The sequence below is a fragment of the Calliopsis andreniformis genome, unplaced genomic scaffold (genome assembly GCF_051401765.1).
Source record: "Calliopsis andreniformis isolate RMS-2024a unplaced genomic scaffold, iyCalAndr_principal scaffold0001, whole genome shotgun sequence".
Taxonomy (NCBI): Eukaryota; Metazoa; Arthropoda; class Insecta; order Hymenoptera; family Andrenidae; genus Calliopsis; species Calliopsis andreniformis.
Window position 1 is genome coordinate 39940504 of NW_027480422.1, and position 11422 is coordinate 39951925.

The 11422-nt window shown below is 48.7% G+C and overlaps 1 protein-coding gene across 1 annotated transcript; it reads left to right on the plus strand.

The window, feature by feature from the left end:
- Positions 1-4725: 4725 nt before the first annotated feature.
- LOC143186465 (uncharacterized) lies at positions 4726-8020 on the plus strand. The gene is made up of 12 exons (XM_076390141.1): positions 4726-5089; positions 5186-5527; positions 5878-5959; positions 5995-6080; positions 6407-6487; positions 6830-6866; positions 6920-7082; positions 7157-7436; positions 7477-7617; positions 7669-7772; positions 7820-7903; positions 7949-8020. Exons 1-12 carry the CDS (start codon positions 4726-4728, stop codon positions 8018-8020), a joined length of 1836 nt encoding a protein of 611 aa, XP_076246256.1.
- Positions 8021-11422: the final 3402 nt, after the last annotated feature.

Consider the following 11422-nt stretch of genomic DNA (forward strand, 5'->3'; position numbering starts at 1 on the left):
CTGCGCCGCCCCAAACCCAAGAAAGGGGGAAGAAGAACAGTCTGGTGGTGGCCATGGAAATGGCATAGAAATGGCTACCCTCCTCCAGGCCAATGTGAAACGCTTCCGCCGGGCTCAGGACCTCCTAATACATAACCTGCGAGAGCAGTCGATAGCGTTGGCCGTCGCCGCCGAGCCGTACAATATCCCCGACCTCCCAGATTGAGTCTAGAGCCGGTGAGACTTGGTGGCGATGATATGAGCCTGGCCGCCTGCATCTCCCACGGCAACAGTTTTGGAGCGGGGAGACAGATGGGTGGCCATACAATGGAAGGATATAGCTCTGGTGGGCCGTTATGTGTGGCCCAGCTGCGACCACGCTTCCTACGAAGCATATTTGGATGCTGTAACCGCATGCATAAGTCGATGCATGCCCCGCCCGGTAATCGTCCTGTCGGATTTTAATGCCCATGCAACGGCATGAGGCAGCCCCAAGACGAGCTGTAGGGGTGAGGTCCTATCGGGCTGGACCTCCAGCTGATGAACAGGGGCCGGGAGAGCACGTTCGTGGGGCCGCGGGGTGTCTCCATTATCGACCTGACATGCACAACTCCTTCGGCTCTGCGACGTGTCTCGGGATGGAGGGTGGCAATATAGGTGGCGACATCGAGTAACCACTTCTGTATCACTATGGAGTTGGATGTCGCCACCCATGCCATCCGTGCAGATGGTCGCCTACGGCCGGGGGACGGACAGCATCCCTGCCCGCCACTGCGATGGTCCACAAAGAAGATAGACGGATTTCTACTGGAGGCAGCAGTGCAGGCAACAGCCCGAGCGGATGTACCGGCTGGGCCTTTCGGCAACGTGGGTGAGGAGATCGCCTGGTTCACTAGGGCAATAACATGGGTGTGTGGCGCCGCTATGCCCAGAGCCGGGCCTGCCTCACGTCCGAGCGCGGCGGTACTGGTGATCGCCGGAGATGGACGGGCTGCGCGAATCGTATGTCTGCTCGCGGCGCGAATACACCCACGTCCGCCTTCACAGGCGCGCCGAGCCGGATCAAGTGGCGCGCCTATACGAGAGCTTCAGCGAAAAACGCAGGACGGTCCAGCGCGCCATCAGGGACGCCAAGTCCCGGGCATGGAAAGACTTCCTCGCGAGGTTAAATAGGGATTCGTGGGGGTGCCCATACAAAATGGTATTGGGCAAATTACGCTCTTGGGCGCCTCCACTGACGGAGATTCTACACCCTCCTCTCCTAGAGCGGGTGCTGCAAGCCCTGTTCCCCGGTATAGACGGGGAGAGGAGATTGGGATCATCCGCAAGGAGTTGGCCGGTGCCCTGCCTGGGATCACGGCCCGCAACGTGGCGGCGGGACTGAATGGCGTCCCCGGCCACGTATTGGTACGGGCAGTGGCCGTCCTAACGAGAAGGTTTCGGCGGCTGCTAGAGGGACGTATCCGCGTGGAGATCTTCCCCGCCGAGTGAAAGCGAGCGAGGCTGGTCTTCTTGAGGAAGGAAGGGCGGCCCGCGGACGCACCTCCGGGCTATAGGCCGGTGTGCATGCTTGACGAGCCGGGCAAGTTGTTCGAAAGAATAATTGCTGCCCGCCTCTCAAACCATCTGCCGACGGTGGGGCCGGGTTTGGAGTCTAGCCGATATGGCTTCAGGGAGGGACGATCGACAATTGACGCGGTCATGCGCTTTACGTCCCTCTCGGAGGAAGCTGTTACCCGGTGCGCTGTGGTATTGGCGGTGTCCTTGGACATCGTCAACGCATTTAACACCCTGTCGTGGGGGAAGGTATTGGGGGCCCTTGAACGGATGCGGGTGCCCCCGTACCTTGACAGGATTATCCGATCCTACCTGACTGACAGGTGGATAGAGCACACCGCCTGGGATTACGAACGGAGCTTCGGGAGGGCCTTCCGCATGGCGGAGATGGCAGTGGTGTTCGTTGTCACGTCGATCAGCGAGCTGGGCTTACAGGCGGCTCCCCACAAATGTAAGCAGTTTGAGGGCCAGGGTGGGTGAGTCGTTTGTCGAGGTGGGGTACCGGATGATGTACCTGGGCCTAACCCTCGACAGCGAATGACACTTTAGCGATCATCTGGATCGCCTAGTCCCCCGGGTGGAGAGAGCGGCGGCGGCACTGAGCCGTCTCCTCCCAGATATGGAATGATCTGAGGAAGGAGTTCGCCGCCTCTATGTCGGAATGGTACGGTCGATGATCCTCATTGGGGCCCCTGTCTAGGTCCCAGACCTGATGGCCAGCAAACGCAGCATTGTTATGCTGCAAGGTCTCCAGAGGCGGCTGACCGTAAGAGTCACTCAGGGATACCGCACCATATCGTACGAGATGGCGACAGTCCTGGCGGACCTCCCACCATTGTAACTTCTCGAGCGGCATGACAGGCCGATATACGTCCGGTCGCGCGGGCTCCGAGACAGCGGAAGGCCACCGGAGGCGGAGGCGATCCATGAGGCGAGGTGTCTAGCTTGGCGTGCCCTGCTGGTGGAGTGGACCGGGCAGCTCGAAGCTGTCCTCCAAAAGGGCCGTCGGGTCTGTCCTGCCACACTGCCATCGGTGGCGGTGCGGAGCATTTGGTAGACTCACCTACCGTATGACTCAGGTGCTTTCCGGGTACGCAAGAGTGATGAGAAAATTGCTACTGAGGAGAAAGCAGATCAGGTGGATCTTGATAAGACACTACCTGATCTAAGAAGCGACAACATAGTGGATAGATCAGACACGAAATTGGATACGGGCGAGATAAGCGATGTCCTCTCAAGGGACACGGCTGATGAGGCATTTAAAGTTGGACTCACTAGAATTATGGACCAAATGAGAAGGAAGTCGATAGACTTGAAAAGACCTGCGCTAAATCCGGCAGTAGTCTTGAGAGATTGTATGTCTTCGGACTCTATCTCTGCGATAGGAACACCTACACCAGGAACTACCAGAAAAAGTAAAGGTGGAGTCAGAAATAACGCACAAACTAAACAGGATAACGTCTTTGTATTCCCCCCAGAGATAAATATTAAAAGACCTGTGGGAATAGGAGGTTTCACCAATGACCCACTCGACAGAGCGTTATATGAAAATGATGAGATTGTGAGAGAAGCTAAGAAACTGCTGCAAATCATAAAGGAAATAAAAGCAACTAGTAAAGAAGTGATGAGAAAGATGTATGCACAATCAGATATAAAGGAAAAAGAAAACATAAAAAAGGTATTTGATAAAATATCGGAGGCAAAAAAAATAACAAGAATAGTTATTGAGAAAAGAAAATTGGACCATACGGAAAAATATCTAAAAGAAAGTCAACCTATACTACCGACAGTAGCAAATAAAAGTACAGAAATATCGCCTGATGCTAAGAAAAGATTTGAAGAAGAGGATAGGACCCAGAAGGGATATGAAGCAGATGCGGAAATGAGAAAAAACGAGGATTTGAGAATAGGACAAAGGAAAGGTCCTTCAATAATAAGCGACAAGAGGATGTCTCCAAAAATAAATATAGAAGTGAGGAAAAATAAAAGGAAAGAAATCACCCCGCCTACAGGTAGTTACAAACAAAAGACACAAAGAGGAAGATAGAGAAGTGAGAAATATAGAGTTGAAATGAAATGAGGAAAGTGAAACTGAAACAAGAGTTACAAACAGTAAGAGAGATCTGGGAAGATATACTATGGCGAGGAAGGAAGGAATATATAACGTGGAAAGAAGGAATAGACAGGAAGAATACACTATGGCAAGGAGAGGAATAACGGAGAGGGAATGGAAGGATTACGATGAAGAGAGCTCGGATAGAGTGGGTGTTAAGGAAAATGAGATAAGACAATGGATAACGGTAGCTAGGAGAAGGGATCAAAAGAGACGAGATCAAGAACAGGAAGAGTATGATAATGAAAGGGGTAAGAACGAGTATGAAGTAGGAAAAAGAAGAGAACGAGTGAACTATCAAGTACTACAAAGAGGAACAGACACCGATGCAACTAATAGGAGCGATAACAGGTATAGGATTAGGCCAATAAGAACGGATGCGGTCCTGATTAAAGTACACGAAGGGCGCACTTATGCGGATCTATTTAAAGAAATAGCGGGAAGCGCTAAAGACAAATTAGATAACTTGAAGAAAGTTAGAAGGTCGCGAAACGGAGATTTACTCTTAGTATTAAATAGAGAAGGAAAGGCTGAGCAAATTAGGGAAGCGCTAAAAGAAGCATTAGATGAGAAAATTAATACAATAATGTTGCAAGAAAGAATTGATATAGAGTTAAGAAATTTAGATCCGATAATAGGTGAGCAAGAAATTATTGATGACATAATAAAAAGATATAGTAATTTTAACACAAGAGGATATGAGAATGAAAGCATTAAGAACCACAATAGATGGTACTAAAATAGCTGTGATCGACGTCCCTAAAAAATATATAGCGGAAATAAAAGAGAATGAAAGATTAAAAATCGGATATATAATGACTGCTATAAAGATTGTGCCGAAACTGACAAGATGTTTTGTGTGCCAAGAATTTGGGCATACAAGCTATAATTGTATAGAAAAAGTAAATTATTGTCGAAAGTCTGGAGAAACAGGTCATAATATAAAGGACTACAAAAATGACAAATATTAAATTGCATACTGTGTCAAAGGAGAGGCATACAGAAAAGAGACCACGTAGCTGGTGCAATAAGATGCCCAATATATAGACTAGGAATAAATAGAGAAATAAATAGAAATGGCGACTAAAAATAACAATAGAAGTGAGATTAAAAAAGATAAAATGAGGATAAAAACTAATGGTAAGAATAAAAACAAACGAATAAATACGCGACAAGAAGAGCTAAAAATTAATATATTACAAATAAACTTGAATCGATGCAGGCTCGCACACGACTTACTGAACCAATTCGTCTACGAGCAAAAGATTGATATAGTGATCATTTCTGAATTTCTAAAAGCTGATAAAAACTGGATAACTGATAAAACTGAAAAAGCAGCTATGTGGTTAAGTGGTATAAATGGAATTAAAACTAATGAGGAACATGCAATTATAGGAAATTATTACTCTGGGACAAGTGTAGAAGGAATTACGTTTATAAGTACCTATATATCCCCAAATATTGATACAAATAAATATACTGAGGTGTTAGAACAGATAATTTACGAAGTTAAAAAGTATGAATGAGTCTTTCTAGCGGGGCACTTTAACGCGCGATCAGTGGCCTGTGGATCCAGTGTAAATAATCCAAGAGGAAATTTATTATATGAAGCGTGCATGGAGATGAAGCTACAACCAGTGATAACTGAAGGAGGATGTACGTTCGAGAGAAATGGAAGAACTTCTAAAATAGATATAGCATGCACTGATAATGTAACGTATGAAGAAATTATTGATAGCAAAGTAATACAGACGGATAGCGGTTCAGACCATAAATATGTAGCACATAGAATAAGAAAGGAGAAAGATAAAAAATATATACAGAGAGAGCATAGAGTATGGAACGTTAAAACGCTGGATGAAGGTTGTTTAAAAAGCGGTTATATAACGGGCATTTGGCTCGTCCGCGAGATTCGTAATTTGTTGATATACGTGACCGACCGAAGGTTGCCTTCGGTTGGAGCATCCGTTGTCCTAGCAGCAAAACACAATCAGCTGTCGTATGACTTGTTTTTATCGTCAAAATTGAAGTTCAAACAAAGTAAGCGTTGTCGAGCAACGGTTTTGAACTCCAGGCTCGATGTCGAGTGGGGACATCGGAGCCTGAAGGAGAGAGAGAGTACATCGTACTACATTAGCACGAAATAAAAGATAATTTGTGAGCGCCGCGTAGTGGTAAAATTTAGCACGTCTTCCGCTTCGCGGAGACACGCGCGGCTATCGCCCCAGTCGTCTTACGACAACCAAGCTTGAAACAGTCAGTGCGACCGTTCGTCAAGCGTACCTCAGCTAGCAAGTCTTCAGATTTCAAGTAGTTTGGTTACCAGACACTTGAAATCTCACTAGCTCTCAAGAGCTGAACCACTGTCGCCGACCAACTAGGATTCTGCTCCGCTCAATTCGTACGTATACTACGTACGAAAGAGCACCTGGTTTGTCTTAGGGGACAATTGATCGAGATTTGCACTCTTGGAATCGGGGCCTGCCCTGATTCTCTGTGTCTCGTTTTCGTCTCGGAGCAACAAAGACCGCTGCCTGTTGGATCCCTGAGAGACGGGTTACAACAGAGAGAGATAACGTACGTGCCTATCACCTCTGCGTTACTCGTCCTCTGCCACCCCGTTTAGAAGCAACCCCCGTGTGACGAATAGAAGCACACGGTAAGGTGAACGGAGTCGCGGAGCCTCTGGCCGTCCTCAGCCTCCAGGACCAGCAATTCGCTGGTTATAGCGTGTCCCTCCGCTCACGAATCCCTAAGTTATTTGGATTCGGACGAAACGAACCTTGCTAAAAGGTGCAAAGCGAAGAGAAGAGGTTCCCCCCTTCTCTCAAGCCACTCGCTCATCGACTTCTTCTTCGCACCAGAAGAAGAGTCGATAATACAGTCCACTGCATTACCTTTGCGTTACAGGCAAGGTATTGCTATCCCCTCCACATAGGCTCGTGACCGAAGCCTGGAGTCGGGAATCTTCGGTATAGCTAGACTTCCACTCTCGCTTACCACCGCGGTTCCGCCGCTATCTCTCTTTTTCAGACGCCAACGTCGCTAAAGGGAGCACCGGCGTCACCACCAGGGGCCCTCTGATCCACCGCCGACCCTAGGAGCCGCCGAGGACCGGAGCAGCACCCAGCCCCCAAAACGAGAGAGATTCAATAAACGTCGTTTAAAAGCCCTTTTAAGGGCCGACAAAGATTAAACTTGTGTATTCGTTTCTTTCGTATTCCCTCCATCTCACCTTATCCGGACCCCCGTTGGATCTCTTATTTTAAGCGATTCCAACAAAGGTAAATTTAAAAATGCACTGGACACCTATGTAATAAATAGTAATGAAGATGAGGATGAATTAACCATGTTGTATGAAGAAGTAGGAGAATACCTAAGAGCTGTATCTATTGCATGTAATGAGTCTATAAAGAGAAAATCAGTAGGAAATGTAAAAAGAAGACCTAATTCTTGGTGGAATGAGGAAATAAATGAATTGGGAAACGAAATGAACAAAAAACGAAGACTGTTTCAGAAACAAACATATGCAAACATACTAGAAAAAAGCTGAAATACAAAATCTGGGATAGCAAGATAGCGGAATGGAAACAGATGTGTGAGAATTTAAACAATGATATATGGGGAAGACCCTATAAAATTATAATGAAAATGATTAAAAATAAGACACCTCCGCCCAGTATAGGAAAAGATAAAGCTACACAGATATTAAAAACCTTATTCCCAGGAGAAGAAGTAGAAGACCTAAAAGAATACGAGGATAAAATTGAAACAGATGAACGAAGAAGTAAATAAAAAACATTTAGAAAAACAGCTGATAAAAAAAGATGACGTTAAATACGCCGCTAAAAAGTTAAAATCCAATAAAGCGGCTGGGCTAGATGGCATCCCTCCGGAATTGATAAAATGGCTGACAGAAAAAGACACCACGAGAATAAAAAGATTAATAAATAGCTGTTTGATAAAAGGTAAAATGCCGATATCGTAGAAGACGCAGAGAGTAATTTTAATAAAGAAAGAGGATAAAGAACCAAGCAGAAGCGATACATATCGGCTACTATGCATCGTGGATGCTTGGGAAAAGATTATCGAATATTTAATTAAAATGAAGCTAATGGAGGAAGTGGGAGACTCACCCTTCTCGAAATATCAATGTAGGTTTATTAAAAGAATAATGTAACCGTTTCTTCGCAACTCTCGAAATATTTTCTTCTCTGTCGCCTGATTTCTGATTACGGCGGACACATACGCATTGTTGGAATCGCTTAAAATAAGAGCTCCAACGGAGGTCCGGATAAGGTGAGCTTGAGGGTATACGAAAGAAGCGAATACACAAGTTTAATCTTTGTCGGCCCTGAAAAGGGCTTTTAAACGACGTTTATTGAAACTTTCTCGTTTTGGGGGCTGGGTGCTGCTCCGGACTTCGGCGGCTCCTGGGGTCGGCGGTGGATCGGAGGGCCCTTGGTGGTGACGCCGGTGCTCCGTTTAGCGACGTTGGCGTCTGAAAAAGAGAGATAGCGGCGGAACCGCGGCGGTAAGCGAGAGTGGAAGTCTAGCTATACCGAAGATTCCCGACTCCAGGCTTCGGTCACGAGCCTATGTGGAGGGGATAGCAATACCTTGCCTGTAACGCAAAGGTAATGCAGTGGACTGTATTATCGACTCTTCTTCTGGTGCGAAGAAGAAGTCGATGAGCGAGTGGCTTGAGAGAAGGGGGGAACCTCTTCTCTTCGCCTTGCACCTTTTAGCAAGGTTCGTTTCGTCCGAATCCAAATAACTTAGGGATTCGTGAGCAGAGGGACACGCTATAACCAGCGAATTGCTAGTCCTGGAGGCTGAGGACGGCCAGAGGCTCCGCGACTCCGTTCACCTCACCATGTGCTTCTATTCGTCACACGGGGGTTGCTTCTAAACGGGGTGGCAGAGCACGAGTAACGCAGAGGTGATAGGCACGTACGTTATCTCTCTCTGTTGTAACCCGTCTTTCAGGGATCCAACAGGCAGCGGCCTTTGTTGCTCCTAGACGAAGACGAAACTCAGAAAATCAGGGCAGCCCCCGATTCCAAGAGCGCAAATCTCGCTAAATTGTCACCTTTGACGGACTAGGTGCTCTGTCGTACGTATTCTACGTATAAATCGAGCAGAGTAGCTTTCTTGTCGCAGGAGACAACGTTTCAGCTGTGAAAGCGAGTGAGACTTAAAGTGTCTGGTAGCCAAACTACTTGAAACCTTGAGACTGGCTAAGCGGAGAGATGCTTGACGATCGGTCGCACTGACTGTCGCAAGCTAGGCTGTCGTAAGACGACTGGGGCGAGAGCCGCGTGTGTCTCCGCAAAGCGGGAAACGTGCTAAATTTTACCACTACGAGGCGCTCACCAATTATGTTTTATTTCGTTTTAATGTAGTACGATGTACTCTGTCTCTCCTTCAGGCTCCGATGTCCCCACTCTACATCGGGCCTAGAGTTCAAAACCGTTGCTCGACAATGTTTGCTTTGTTTGAACTTCAATTCTAACGATAAAAACGAGTCATACGACAACTGATCGTGTTTTGCTCCTAGGACAACGGATTCTCCAACCGAAGGCAACCTTCGGTCGGTCACGTATACCAACAGATCACGAATCTCGCGGACGAGCCAAATGCCCGTTATATAACCGCTTTTTAAACAATTACTATGATATACGCATCATATATGAGTGAAGGGAAAATTAGGGGGAGGAGTACAGAGGAAACTGAGAGCAGAGAATCGCTGAATACGACGGGCCCTGATCAGGCAACAGAAAAGAGAGGGAAAAGAAACAAACGATTTCGTCAATGATGCAGCGATACCTGATCAGTGGTTCATGGAATGTGAACTCAAATTCCCTGCCGTAAAACAACTTTTCCCGCCAACGGCACCCCCTGCGCCTCCGGCGACCTATTTAGAAGATAAACTTTGCAAACTAGCAGAACTGGATTCTGACAAAAAAGATACACGCCCAGATTCCCCTTCGGTAAAAATGTTCCCAATCTTGTACTTCGATTTTAATCTGTGACCACGCTGTGCGTGGTCGCCGGGGGGAGCGAGGAAGAAGGTGCCGCCTTAGTCGGCCGCCGCGTTCGTGCAGCGAATGAAGGGAGTCAGCTATATCTCGGTTTTTAAACAGTCCTTTATTGCTTTCTAGTTACGCGCGGCGGGAGAGGCCGGGTGCCCCTCGTGTACGATTCGGAGTGGGAGCCGCTGCTGCTTCTCGGCGAGTGGGGAGTCCCACCTAGTCGCTCGGGTTGGGAGTCGTAGCTCCCCGGTTAGTCGGAGTCGGTATGTTGGGAACCGCTGTTCCCTACGGCATGCGGTAGAGGGGATCTGGTGTCCCCAACGGCGGTGTCGGTGAATGTTGGGAGTCGCTGCTCCACGCTGTCCTTACAGTACGCAGGGGAGTAGGATCATCGGGATTGGAATCTGAGGTAGGCGTTACAGGCCACGGCGGCTACGCCACCCGTTGACCATGGGCCGAAGAGTCCTTCGCCTGTGTCCACCGGGCTACGCCACGGGTGATGCACAGACCCGATGTTGGTGACGCGGAGAGGTAACTCTCCCGTCGAGGATCACGGTTATTACCACAAGGAGCGGTTGGAACACCACCTCCAAGGGTCCTTTGGAGGACTGCGGACAGTCTATTACAAAAGAGAGAACCAGCTTGTGTGCTCGTTGCGGTATCGCTCGCTGTAGGCACGCTCGGTAACTGGAACGCTCTGCCGCCTGGTCCGGCCTGTCCGCCTTTTATTCTCGCGGTGTCGCGATTTCACTCGCGAGATCGCGAGACTCCGTGGTTGCCGCCTGGTGACCGCGGCGCGAACCAGGGCGGCCTCGAGTGGGGAGTTCGCGGCCTTCCTCTTACTCGTTACAAATCAAGATTAAAAAGGGATTCAGTATCGCGAAATTGCGAGATTTATTTTAAAAACCTTCAATTATCCCGAGCTATAAGTCGCATAGGCTTGCTCAAAGCGGCCCTATTAGGTAAAATCATATCCTTTTCTGAAGAGTACAGGCTCCCAAACTACCTGCACTGGTGACAGCAGCCAATAGTCGAGTTAACATACGTCCTGTACGCCTCAGGACGTAACACGGGTATGACGCGTTGTGCCTTTTAGCAGGGTTGCCTTTTAGCAGGGGTGCCTTTTAGCAGGGGTGCCTCCCATATCCCTTCAGGCTAGGGAGAGGTGGGTGGTCTATGGGGTCATCCGTAAGATCCAAGGTCACCGCGCTACAAGCGCATCTGCTTGGCCCACCGACGCCGATAAACTGCGGGGGTGGATTTCCGCCAGAAAGGAAGAAGCTAGCCGGCAGACCAGCGAGACCTGGCAGCGGTGATGGGACGAGGAGAAAAGCGGTTGATGGTCCCATCAGCTACTCGCTGACCTGACTGCCTGGCTGGGGACGGGGTTCGCGGGGGATTTGGATATTCACACCGCGCAGGTGCTTACCGGTCACGGGTGTTTCAACTCCTTCCGGCATCGGATCCGTAAATCCCCTATGGAGGACTGTTGGTTCGGATGCGGGGAGGAGGACACCCCGGATTACCACCTTGTGCGGTGTGGAAGATGGGAGGGAGCACGCTTTCGCCTCCAGAACGAACTGGCGGTCGAGGACCAGGTAACACCCGAGTCCATCGTTCGGGCGGCCCTGGCCAGCCGGGAGTGTTGCTGCAGTTTCACTGCATTCTGCGCGGACACTCTCGGCGCCAAGGCGGAACAGGAGCGTCGGCTGAAGAAGGAGGTGGAGTTGCCATTGGA